We start from the raw sequence: 14,198 nt of genomic DNA, 5'->3' as shown, positions 1-14,198 counted from the left end.
ATTGTTGTGACTATGAACACTTCAATTTATAATTGTGTTGATATAGAAATTCTATGAATTCTTGGTTTAGAATGTGATTTTCAAGTATCGTTGAAATACATAATTAAAGTGTAAATGAAATATGGATGATGAAGGAAGGGACACCCAGTTCTAATCCTTTTAAACACACAATATGATTTAACTCACCATGACTTTTAAACTTTAATCTAACAACTTACATCTAGAATTTTTGATAATAATGCAGCCAACTATTTAATAACAGGGTGCGCAGCCAAATCATTCAACAAAAAATAATCACCTTTCAAGTACTTTTTAAGCACTCTCTATGCATTAACAAAATGCAAAATAATTTTCAAAAACTTTACATGACCGTGATAAAATAATTAGTTTCTGACAAAGAACTTTTTATTTTAATACATTAGCCATTATAAAAAGATCGAGAGGTTTTTCGGTTCAGAGGGTGGAAAATGAAGCCTGAATTTGAGAATAGTATCTTGTAAAATGCAGCAGAGTTGCACATGCGAGTGCAATAATCTCACAGAACTCAGTTCAGTAGATGCACAAGCGGACTTGCAAGTATTTCATCAAACATGTAAAGTGATTGGCGTTTTTATACGCTATGGTCCGATGGTACGCCGAAATAGATTGCGGTTGAATAATTTGTGAATAATTTTGAATAGAACAATATAAAAAACACACTTTTGCATAATACGTGGCGAAAATCGACATGGTTAAAGAAAAAAAATCTCATTTTCGAAAAAGGAAAATTAAGCACTTTTTAAAAACTTGCAATGAAAAAGCATCTTTAAGGGCCTTTAAAAAACGAAAATCAAAAATAAGCACCTTTAAGCACTTTTTAAAAACGATATGCACCATGTCTAATGATTGTAGCTTCACATTCTAGGACTTAATCTTAATGGCTCGCGGGAATGACCACAAATCAAATATGCTAATTAATTAGTACAGACTATATTTTATGTTACAAAAGCAGACACAAAAACTAACTTTCTCTGAATAAACGAAATATAAATAAGAAAAAGAATGAAAAGGAAAGAAAATTGATTTGAAATGATTTTCAAATATTTTTTTTTTTTCTTTTTACTACAACAAACCAACATTTCGGGGAACTAAGTTCCACACCAGCTACAGCACTGGCTATTCTTAGGTTGACAAATTTTATATACCTGTATAGCTCCATTGCTGTGACCAGTAAATATGTAACGTCTAGGCCTTGAACCCATTCTATTTGAACCCTCACACTCGTGAACACAAAATGCTGTTATAGATGAATTATCAACTGATTTTATGATGCAGATCCTAAAAATTAAATCAATTAAGCATTTAAAACTTAAGTATTTGTAGCAAAGATGAACAAACACAAAAAGAAATAAAACTGTTAAGAATGAAATTTCTTATTTCCATTCTCCAGTGATTTTACTAAAGTGAAATTAGATTAAAAAAGAAAATTTGTAACATTCAAAATTATGATGACGAAACACAGATCAAACTAAAAAATATGCCATCACTTTAGACTCTATTTCTGTAATTTTAAATCATGTAATAGATCCATTGATTAGTATTTTATATTGGGTTTCAATAGACTTGAAGATTTAAAGATACACATTATTGATAGTTAGATCACTGATAGCTAAAATTGATAGTGATCATTAAAAATGTTAAGTTGTTTCCGTAGAAATTATAATTTTTTTTGTTGTGCACAACTCAACTTTATGGAATATAAATGTATTGTTATTGCTTTGCCATTAAACATGCAGAAGGACTGCAACTTTTTGATCTTCGCTCTTTTATTTAATGAAGCTGTTTTAAGGTGAAGTTATTTTCAAGGGAGGTGGTAGTGCTAGAATCTTCTGATTTTAAAACTGGCTTTTTATACAAGCTTGGTTACTTCCGAAACCACGGCGTACTACGGCAAAGAGTAAGTAAAGAAATGTGTTTATTCATATAGATATAACATGAGTGGACTTGAGTAAGGTTAAATCATCTGTAATAGTTGGCAGAGTAATACTAAGACACAAACAGGTTTTATAAAGAGGCAAAAATTTAAGTGCAGTAGCCAAAGATCTTTAAATCTCCTTTATATTGAGTGGAATATTTCATTTTTAATGATCAATTTGACACCTTCACATGTGTGAAGAAAATCCACTTGTTGGAAATCTTAAAAATCCTGCTTTATGCTGATAAAAGATTTTCAGTTTTTCTAGAAATTTTTTTTAAAAAAATTCTTTTATTTTTAATTTTTAAGAAAGATAAATATAATTCGCAAAAACATTTTTTCCATTGCTTTAAATAAAATTTACTTCAGGAATTTTTTCGGAGTTTTAATCTTCAATTTTAACTACCAGTGTGACCAAAGTGGACCTAGGAAATTGTCATGAGACACCTGAGAAAAAGGATGAAAATTTTAAGTTTATGACTTATTTAAAAATATATTGTAATGATCATAATCCAGTGGAATTCTTCGAGCACAAAAAAAAATCACTATTCCCTGCTTTTTCCCTGTTATTTTAGGTGATACAGTAGAGAACCAATTATCTGGGATGCTCGGGACCATCGCTATCCCCGATGTCTGAATTTCCCGGTTTTCTGAATCGACCAAAAAGTGTCGTTAATCGATGTTTTATCGAACCCGAATTACAAGGAAAATGTGTAACGCATAAAGTAAGAGAAAAAAAGAAAACCACTCCTAAATTTAAAAAGAAAAAAAAATGGCAGAAAAATAACATTTAAAAGAATTAAAAAAAATTGCAAGTTTAGATAAGAAAAACAAGTTTAAAAAATACAAAATTCTCATATTTATTTTTTTAAAATAATTACAATTCTTAAATTAACTAATATAAACAAAACCAATGATTAAATAACGCAATATATTTCATACATAATCATACAGGGGCGGGGGGGGGACAAAAAATAAAAGGAAAACTTATTAATCTAAATCACAAAGTATGTGTCGTGATGTCTCTTCTTCTAGATGACATCCTCGACATAGAGAATTGGATTCTATTCCCATAATGTTTAGGTGTTTCCTGGTTTGGGTTTGGAGAGCTGCCCAACCTCTAAGTCTATTAATCTAAATAAAAACATTTGAAAATTATTGAACCAAAACGATAGTTAAAAAAGCAAGGCAAGATCAAAGGAATTTAAAAAAAAAAACTAATGATAAAATTTATGAATAAAAAGAATTTATTGAGTGCGAAATTTATCGTGAAAAAAAAAAAAAAAATCAAACATAGTGGAATCAGAAAAACAAAACTGTAATCTGCTTCATAAAATAATACTATGTTTAAATTAATAAACAATTCTCCTTTTATTTATTTATTTTTTTGTTGATAAAAACACGATTTTTAATTACAGCAGATGTGATTCCACATCAAGAAAAAGTTGCAAATGATCCCACACTTCCAAAGAATCAGAATTTATTCAAAAGAAAAAGTTTTTATTTTTATTAATCGATGTCAAATAGATAAATATATTTTTCTCTTTCATCTTCTGTTCACTGATGTGCATGCAATGCATTTCCTCACCCCCCTCGTAAATCAAACAGAAAACGAAATCAGCATGCCACATCCTTGAGTTTGATTGACGGCCTAAAGGAGAAAATAAAACATTCCTCCCTTTTGTGCCTCCTCTCGATCTTCAAAGTCACAGAGGAAATGACGTTTCTCTGTTTAAACGTGGGGGGGGGGGGGAGAATTCTCCCCTTCCTTACATTTCCTTTTACTCAACTTCAAGGACGAGTCCAATTTCCGCTTCTTTTTCATAATCGTTCTAGTTTAAAATGGCTGGAAAACTGAGCAAAATTTCCCCCGGTTTTCTGGATACCGGATAAATGGTTCTCTACTGTATTTAAATTCCCCATGTTTTCCAGGTTTTCTCTATTCCCCCTGTGGATTGGCAACCCTATTTAGGCAAGCAAATATATTAATGCAAATCTTTTTTTGTTTTCTGAGTTTTTCTTTGCTTGTGGTGTCAAAGAGGGTTGAGCTGACCCTGATATTAATGATGGCGGTTCATACCGTTTTCCAGTGGAAGCATAGCGAACATAAAGTTGATCAGTTTCTGGAACAACTTTTTGAATGAAGACTTGTTCATCATCTTGCTCTCCGTAAGGACCTGTAAAATTAATTGTACTTAATCAGAAATAAAATCTTTTATCGAAATTTAAATTACAATAGTTTGTAGCTGCCAACATGGATAGGAAAAAACCCAGGAGATTTTACGAAACATAAATTTCATGATAATTATTGCATAATGTACTAAATATTTTACACATAGGGAATTTTAGGGTTTTTTATAGTCATCAAAATAAAAAAATTGCAAGATTTTCCAGTTATGATTGACATTAAACATACTTGAAATGTTACGTATCATGTATACTCATAATTTTGACTATTAATAGACATTTAATTCATCAAAGATAGTAATTAATTTTTTAAAAAAAAGAGTTCAGAATAAAAATAAACTTAACATTTTAGAACAAAAAAAGTTTTGAACTAATTTCTATAAACAAGGTTTGCTTCATTATATATTACAATTACTTATTTAAATATTCAAGCAAGCAAGCAATAATCCGTACAAAAATTCTATTTCAATAAGAATTTTTTTTAGGAAACAATCAATTTTAGGGAATTTTCTAAAATATACAAAATCCAAGAGAATTTTAATTAAACCAGTAAACCAGGAGAAACTGGCAAAATCCAGTAGAATTGGCAGCTATGATAGTATTATAGAGACACACTCACCACTGTCGTTAGCAGTGCTGTAAGAAAAATTGGGCTCCAAATCTTCCAATGATATAACTTTAAAGGAAGCCAAAGGCGTAGATCCAGGCTGAGTTGATATCATACCACGGAATCTCGTCACACTCCATGTCCTTGCATGATTATATTCAGAACATACTAATACACAAAATAAGAAAATTATCAGTAAAAAGTTATTTTTTAACAAGTCAAAGTAAGAAAAAAAACTCTTTTTCAAAGAGAAATATCAAATATTAAAACAATTTTTAAATAGTTTATGATAACATTCTAGTTTGAATAATGTTACAATTAATTTCGAACCTATTTTATATACCGTTTTTAAATTTTATAAATAGATAGCACATAATTGAAAAATAAATAAAATTTATTTAGTAATAATTAATTGAAGTCTTGAGTTATGGTCTTTTTTATTATCATTTAATGTTTTCGATTGTTATCAATCTCTATCTCATGCCATCTTAATTTTTTTTAAAAGACTTAAATCCATCAAAAGGTTCAAAAATTTAACTCCTGATAAATCAATACATTTTTACATATTGTGCAAAAATATTACATTTTCAAAATTAATTCTAGAGGGTCAGTGAAAATTATTGAACACAGCAGTAGAAACTTCCATTTTTTTCTTTAATAAAAATCACAAAAATATTTTGCATAATTAGTACAAACCTGATATAAGAAATTTTTCAGAGAGTACAACTTTAGTGACAGGACTTCTGTGAACTGTAAAAGTTTGAAACAGTTGCGGTCCATGACCAACAGTTTCTGGATGCTGAACAATAACACGAACTGTTCCTGAACTGGTGCCATATGCTATTTCAATCCAGTTACCACAAAGACCTAAAACAAAAGGTAAATATTTTGTGAGCTATATTTATTTTTAAGTTCAATTTCAATCCAAATAAGATATTGCTTAGTCAAATTATTAGACTGTATAAATAATCAACTGCACTGTAGTTTTTTAATAATTAAATGTTTTGCAAGAGTTTATATGCCATACTTTTATATTTAAACTTGCATTACTTGCATTTATTGCATTACAATGCTAACCAACTGATATACGAACGCAATCAAGTGCAAAAGGCTTTCAGTCGCATTCTCGCAAGCGTCAGTTGCAGACGCGTTTCTGCGGCTTTATGCGCTTTGGTTATTTGTTTAGCAGTTTCATACTACACAGTAATTTCTTTATTTTGTGTGCAGACTATAAATAATCAATTGGAACATTTTCAACGTGGGTAAAGATGACGATCTTCCACCGTGTAAAAAAAAAGCTGAAGTAAAAGTCCTCGTGAATGCCAAAATATTTTCAAACCGTGAAATATCACAAAGATTGGAGCTAGTGTACAGCGCATAAAGAAGAAAATTTAGTCAGGGGACGAATTGAGCTCGAAACAAAAGATAAGATGCAGCAAAGCCTTACAGTGAGTCTAATATAGAGATTGCATATGGCCCTGCATGTGTTTTTGTTAGGTAGTTTCAAACTAAATAACAATTTTATTCTTTTGTGAAAGTCAAATGATTAAAATAATTTGAAGTTACAATATACAAAATAAACAAAAGTGAAGAAAAAATTTCCAATTCCAGGTGGCCATTTTGTAAACAAAATTACATTCCTGTAGGTTTGCAAAATAAAAAAACAATTTTTTCCCAAATTTTCATGACTTAAATCTAAATAGTTTTAATTCTCATTTAAAAATTTGCATACACATTTCAAAGTATTAAAATTTTTTACTTAAATACTGAAAAATTTTTTTTAATCAATATTTATCAATTTTTAGGCAAAAATTGTTCATTAATTCATACACAAATTTTTCATATAAAACAAGAATATATATCTTTTTTATAATTCCTTTTAAAACATTTTCATTGTTAATTTTGTTACAGATAAGATAACAATTGGGTAAAAAAAAAAATCATTATACTAATGATTTAAAACATTAAAAAATAATTAAAAGATTAAAGTAAAATTATTAAAAAACTAAACTATTGATTTAAAAGGAACTGATGACAAAAGAAATAACTGAAAGTTCCACTGGATAAGTTTTGAAACATTTATAAAACTCTTGCAATAAATTGTGCGCAAGTATGGTGATATCATACTCAATAGAATGCTTATTGCGGCTGTTTCAAAAATTTCCAGAGTTGAGAGTAAATTTCCCTAAACATTCCAGAATTTCTTTGAATCTAGAGAGAGCCCTTTCTGCATTTCTAAAGATAAGTATTCTGAATTTTCTTGCAAATTTTAACATGATCCAATTTAATCATAGTTACACTTTCCACAAACTAATATTTTGCAGTTTTTTTTTTCTTCACAAAATGTTTTAAACTAATGCAAAAATTAGTAAGGAATTAAATATTTTGGAAACAAATCAGTCAATTCAATTTCACAAATAAAAATAATAAATAAATAAATAAAAAGAGTGAAATTTTATAACTACTAACTTGTAAAGAAATATTAGGTTTTTCTATTATTTACAACAACAATTGTTTCTACAATCTTAACAACAGAAAAACTCTATTAGGAGTTTACATAACGTGAAAATTTTAGATAAGAATAACTTAATTTGGGTGTTAAAACCTGAGCATTTGATGGAATGTATAAAATAATTTATATTACATCTGATTTACTTAAAAAAAATTTTTTTTGCTAGAAAGTTAAGCAAATCTATAGAATTATGTAGTTGAAAGAAGTTAATAAGAGCAGCTAAATATTAATAAAATATGTTTTATTTGATCTGAAAAATAAAATATAATTTATATTACATCTGAATTACTTTAATAAAAAAAAAAGGAGTAAATGTTGGTACAAAGTTAAACAAATCTATTGAAATATGTAGCTGAAATAAGTTAATAAAAACAGCTAAATGTTAGTAAAATATGTTTTATTTGATCAAAAAAAATTTTTTATAATTTATATATATTACACATGAGTTATTCGTTAAAAAAATATAGGTGGAAAGTTAAGCGAATCTATTTAATTATATAGTTGAAATAAGTTAAATAAGAGCACCTAAATATTAATAAAATATATTCTATTTGATCTGAAAAATAAAAATTGCATAAAAATATTTACATTTGCAAAGCCATAGTGAAATACAGACTGAACAAAGGACTTAAACGATAGTATTATATGATACTGTGTGCACTAAATTTAAAAAAGGACGGATGTTGAAAACTTAAAAATAAGTATGAAAAGTTCAATTAACAGTAAAATGGGCAGAACATTTTTTCATTCATCAAACAAGAAAGAAACACAAACATTTTTCGTCTAGAGAGCTGTATGATAAAATGAGTGAAAATATCTTACTAGTCTTAGGTGTCAAATAAACACTTATTGCAGTGATGATATCATTGGATGGATCGTGATACAGTTCAGTCACTAAAAGATCATTATCTTTCATCCTTAAGGGAAATTTTTGCATATCTGAAATAAATTAAATCATAACCACAAAATTTAACTATTATAGCATAACGTTGAAAATCAAAGAAAAAATCTTGCTTAACAAAATACTTTGATAATACTAGTTTAAAAACAACACAATTACAGTATACTTTCGATATCTCAAAGTGGAAAAGAAGCTAAAAAATTTTTGAGATGACAAGTTCAGAACTAAATATGTTCTAAGAAGTAGAAATATATTTTCTAAAAAGTAGAGTAATGAAACATAAGAATAACTACTGACAAATATGTATGTAATGATAGTTGAAGAAGTCTAAATACAAAAATTATAGTTTTATTTTTAAAAGTCAAAAATAATTATGCTTTAAATAGAAAAAAAATACATTGCAATTTTTTGAAAAAATTTCATTTTCTGTTTCGAAAAAAATTTGACATAACAAGGTAAAACCTTGTTATGTCAAATTTTCTAGAAATTTGCTAGAAGAAGCCCTTCGACATAGGAAATCAAATTACCCTTAGGTGGATATATAATGCCAAGGGAAAATATTTTGCTGACACAACAAAGTTTTCAAGAAATTGAAGTTTGAGATATCAAGAACATTTTGTAACTATATTACATATTATTTAAAAAATATTCTGAAGTAAGACTGTCTTCATAAAAGTATGTTGTTAGTGAAGTAATGCAAAAACACACGAGATTAGAAAATTCAGGGCGAATTTTCATTCATTCTGGATCCAGTTTTAAAAGCTAAAAAAAATAATAATAAATAAATAAATGAATAATAATAATAAAAATCGAGAAGTAGGAAAATGCCTTTAGTTTAGGTAGTTTTTAAAAATTATTATTAATTTGTTAACTTTTATTTCAAAACATCAAAATTATCCATTAATAACCTTTAATAAGGACATATTTTTTCTATTAATGTTACATTAAAATATTTTCGAGATAGAGATTAATTTATAAAAATTTTTTTTAACTTATTACTTAAAATGAAATTGATTTTTAAGAAAATATTTTTGGTGGGAAGGTGGATGAGATTTTCTAAAATTTTGCCTATAAATAACTGAATTTATAAATTCTGTGCTTAGATTTCTACTAAATGAAAAATGATCAAATGAAAAAACACAGAACACACAAGAAAAAATAAATCCTCGCTGCTGAGCTCTTTTCCCGGCTCCTCTCTAACCTGTATTGTTGCCCACATTTCTGTAAACAAAACCTTTCATTGGTTTTTATTTTTTTCCTTCTTGTATTTTATAAAGCTATCACCAGATGGCCTCACAAATCTTGAGAGAGGAAATAGTTTCTTATCGACATTTAAACATTAAATCAATTTAAAAGGAATTTAAATATTAAGTTAGTGGGAAGTATTCTTCACACCGGCAGACTTTAAAATGCTATTGAATATGTGTACAAACTAATATTTTTAAAAAACTTTTTGAATGCTTCAAAATAAAGTCAAACATAGTTAAGCTTTTAAATGTGATCTTGTAAATTTATTTGTATTATTTGAATTTATAGTTTTCCTAGTATTAGAATCAAAAAGAAAAATGAAACTGTACCAACAACTTAAACCAAATTGAAATTATTTTCTCTGGCACCAAAAATTCTTCAGCTTAGCAGCTGCAGTTTATCACAGATATAGCAGCACATACTTTTCACAACAGATCTCAACAAAAAAATGGCTGACATTTTGTTTTCGAATATCTCAAAAATTGTTTCTAAATTATAAAGCTGAGTCAAGGGAGCACAGCAGAGAACAAAAGGTAAGGAAAAAAGTTTTTTTTCCTGTTATTGATAAAAGACTTTTACTACACAGGATTTATTCCACTTCCATTTTCAGCATTATTGCATGAAAATCAAAATTGAAGTTTAAACGACAAAGCTTTTAATTGTAAATTTCAATTATCGTACATTTGCATTATATATGTTAGGTTATCCTGATATAATATATGTTTCACAGCCCTGCAGATAAATTTGGTTTATGAAAGCGGCAGATTTACTTCATAAGTTTTCTTAATAATTTATATAAGTTACTAGTTTATATAAGTTTAGTTACTAGAAAATAAACTAGTTAAATTTTTTTAACAGATTTATTTTCTATTTATTTTTTAAAGAGGGTAACTAGGTTATTAAAGCTAATCTAATTTATTCCTTAATTGCTAAAAAAAAATATTTGTCTAGCATTGTTTACCAAAATTTTCAGAAATTTATAGCTCACTGCTTTCAAAATGTACCTTGTAAAAATAATGGCTCATATATTAAATCAGTGATATAATTATATTTTCTAGTACATCTTTTAAAATTTTATTAATTTATTTTTTTACAACAAACAAATTAACAATAACAGCAAAGTTAGTACATCTTTTTACGCCAATCATTGAATAATAAAGCACTAATTTTCTCATGAAGCTATTCATATCTCTACTATTTTTCATTTCACCATTATTTATCTTTTATCCCATCTCTATAAATTTCTTTTCTTTTTTTCAAAAAAAAAAAAAAAAAATTATAATAATAATAATTATAATCTTAATTTAACTTTGGGCAATATTTCAAAGTGTTGGGGGAAAAAATGGAAACTAAAGCAAATTTAGATACAACAATATTAAAATTTTATTTAAGCAAGCACAATTTGAAGTTTAATCAAACCCATTCCTTCACTGCGTTGCGTCATCATTTTGCAATAATTAGGAAAAATAACAATGTCTAAAATTTTAATTTATTTTTAGCAAAAAATATTTATTACATTTTCAAGGAAAAAAGGTTTTAATTTGAAAACAAATGGGAAAAAAATATTAATTGATGAAATTTACTAGCTTATTTAGCCTATTTTTTTTTTCTAGAACTACTAATTACATAGTTTATTTATTTATTATTTTTTTCAAGACTGATTTCAGTACCCAGGACTAAAAAGTAGCATCCATGTGTCGGGTCCAAAAAGTGCAGACAAATCAGATAGCACCGAACACAGAAAGAAACATTTGTATTCTTTTAAAGCAGAGAAATCTCTTATGCAATTTACATTTTCTTTAAATTTGTTATTTCAATTTTATTGAACTATTATTTCTAATAAATATTCTAGTTATTGCAAATTGCAATACTGGATTCTATTGGGATCATCATTTATATAAATTTTTTTTAAAGAAAGAAAATATTTTTTCTAAAATAGAAAAACAGTTATAAAAATTAAATTATCTTCACCTATATAATAAATGGATGCATCATTGCAGCCCAAAAGCAAAAAAGAACCAGCTGTGTCAAAACTTGTAATAGGATTAACATCTTGAATCTGAAAAATTAAGTACAATAAGAAAAATTGAAAAAATAAAACTAGCCTTGATACTATTTAAATAACATTCGGGTTGCCACTCAAATTTGGAGGGAAAAAAATTCCCTGCGTTTTCCCTGTACGTGTTACACACAATATATTAAGAGGAAACACAATTACTGTTCTCTTGTGTGAGCTATATTGGGCTTATTATACTAGATTTAATTGCTAGAAAAACTTAGAGAAAAAAAAGGAACAGCTGAACATACTTAAATAACGCTATAATAAAATAGTTCAGTGTAGCTGAAATATCTTCCTTAAATATCCCATAGATTGCACTTTGAGTGGTCACCATTTTTTAAAAGATGAAAATAAAAAACGATTTCCCCGTATTTTACCTGTTTGTAAAGAAAAACTCAAAATTCCTTGCATTTTCCCAGTTAATTTTGGTGATTTAAATTCCCTGTATTTTGCAGATTTTCCCTGCAGAATGGCAACCCTGAATGCATATTTGACTAACCATACTTAAAGAACACCATGTATCATAAACTCCTTATAAATAATGAGTTAAAAATACTCAAAACTTTTACTGACAGGCACATTTCCGTAAATATATTAGACATGAGATCTTAGACATGAGATCTTCTTTATTTATGTATTTATCCTTTTATTGAAGACTTAGACTGGACATATTATAGTATCTAGCATAAAAATAGCATATAGGTTTTTACAAATTCTACATATTTATTTTAAAAGGGTACATGAAAATCAATTTACTTTAATGTCTTCATGAATCAAAAATAATTTTTGTAATAACTGATAAAATATAAAGCATTTAAAAAAAGATATTGCAAGAGCAATATTAAAACTTTATACCTCATTTTTATATAATTCTTGTCATAAAAAAGAAATAAAAGCAAATTTGCAGAATTCCTTCACATTTACATAAGGGTACTCAACCTATGACCCAGGTAGGGGCCAAATGTATCCTTTTAATAGTTTCTATGCTGCCCCCAGCTTTCTAATCAAAAAATAAAAAATTCCTTATGTAAACTGACTAAAAATTTCAAGTTTTATTCATAAATTTGAATTATTAAAATAAACTTTCTTAATCCTGAAATTTGTTTTAAATCAATATAGATCAATAGGATTTATTAAGAGCAAAAATTTTAATTCATGTGCAGTAAAAAAATTTTAATTTTTATTTAATTTTATTGAAAACAGAGTGCAAGCTTTTAAAATAATTTTACACTGAGACATGTTTTATGAATGTTTAAGAGAATTTTTTTTTTAACTGAAGTAAAACAATGTGTCTAAATGTTTACAGAAACTTGAATAAGTTCTGACAGGACCCGACCCAACACTTACAGCAACGTTTCAAATATAGAACTATTTTATGCTGAAGCAACAAAAAAAAATCCATAAAATGTGAATCAGATTTAAAAAAATTAAAAAAAAATTAAAAACAAAACACAATTTAGCCATTATAAAGATCTATCTAAAACACCTGAATGTCACACAAAAGTCACTAACACATTTTAACGTCATTACTCATATATCTTTCCATTCTTTCAAGATTGACTGTTGCCAAATTTGTTCTAAAACTTATCCTCACTTTTCCCGCATGCTTCCTTGATCTGCTAACCTTTTTTTCTCCCTTTCTGCTACAGCTGTTCGTTACTATTATCCATTCTTTACTTTAATCAACAAGTCGATCACTGGTCTAGTGGTTACTGTACTGGACCAGTGGTGGCGGGTTCGAATCCCACTGTAGACATGGATGTAACTTCTTCTCTCTCTGCATTCTATGTCCTTCCGTCTGTGTGATTGTAACCTGCCCTGTAAACAGGTTTGTGGTTGTATGGCGTGGGCAACGCTAATACACCGCCGTGGCTTAGCCACAGGTGGCCACTGGGTAACAATACGAGATTAGCAATTCTGAGGCCAATAGAAAATAGACCCAAATGCCCACCACCACCAAAAAAAAAAAATTTTAACCAACAAAATTTTCAAATTTCTTACAAGTTCAGTCTGTTTTCAAAAGTTGCCCTTAAATTGCCCTTGAAGATTCAGTTATATAGCCTGATTGCCCTTTTATCATAAAGGTTGTGTGCCACGATGCTGTCAGATATTTTACATTCTTGCTAATCAGTGAAAAATTTTATTTAGCAGCAGTAATTCGTAAAATTTACTCTCAATGTGCACAGTAACAAAAGAACACTTTTAATGAGTCACGAAAATATCCAAGCAGATATAAAATTAGTTATGCAGAATTTAAATACTATTTTACATACTTGCCAATGCTGGGTCATAGCATGCCAAACTCCAACTTTGCCAGTATGACTCAATGCAACAAGTTGACTACCAATAAAAAATAAATGATCAACAGGTGTTGTAAACTGAAACGTTCCTGAAAGTAAACAGGAATTAAGTCAGGTTGCAAACTAGTTATCAACATTTCAACTATAGCATACCATACTATGGAGCCATAAGGCAGGATTAGATAAAATGGAGAAAATTTTTAAAGCTGCCAGCTTCTACGATCAATGGAAAGGATTTTACAAAATGGTAGCTAAATACCAATTAAATTAGGAAGAATTTTTAAAAATTAAGCAATTTCCTTAACATATATGCATAACTGCATAAATGTAATGATAATTAATTTATCCTAAATAATAAATCTAGTGATATTAAATCTAATCAAATAATATCCTAATTACGATTTATACACAGAAACATATATGTTGCTAC

The 14,198-nt window shown here is 27.9% G+C and overlaps 1 protein-coding gene across 2 annotated transcripts in view; it reads right to left on the bottom strand.

The window, feature by feature from the left end:
- The window catches only part of LOC107455184 (BTB/POZ domain-containing protein KCTD3), a 51,145-nt gene that overhangs the window by 3,730 nt on the left and 33,217 nt on the right, over nucleotides 1-14,198 (bottom strand). For both annotated transcript variants that reach the window (XM_043039774.3, XM_071183015.2), the window contains exons 10-16: nucleotides 13,742-13,857; nucleotides 11,381-11,468; nucleotides 8,083-8,199; nucleotides 5,445-5,615; nucleotides 4,761-4,916; nucleotides 4,035-4,131; nucleotides 1,185-1,317 (exon numbers count right to left, since the gene is read on the bottom strand). In XM_043039774.3, the coding sequence (XP_042895708.2) occupies nucleotides 1,185-1,317; nucleotides 4,035-4,131; nucleotides 4,761-4,916; nucleotides 5,445-5,615; nucleotides 8,083-8,199; nucleotides 11,381-11,468; nucleotides 13,742-13,857 (878 nt within the window). The remainder of the gene's footprint in view (nucleotides 1-1,184; nucleotides 1,318-4,034; nucleotides 4,132-4,760; nucleotides 4,917-5,444; nucleotides 5,616-8,082; nucleotides 8,200-11,380; nucleotides 11,469-13,741; nucleotides 13,858-14,198) is intronic.

This window comes from Parasteatoda tepidariorum, chromosome 7, assembly GCF_982258835.1.
Source record: "Parasteatoda tepidariorum strain Cologne lab strain chromosome 7, Ptep-v5.0, whole genome shotgun sequence".
In the NCBI taxonomy this organism is placed as follows: Eukaryota; Metazoa; Arthropoda; class Arachnida; order Araneae; family Theridiidae; genus Parasteatoda; species Parasteatoda tepidariorum.
Note: the sequence above shows the minus strand (reverse complement) of the source record. Positions and strands in the feature narration are given on the sequence as shown.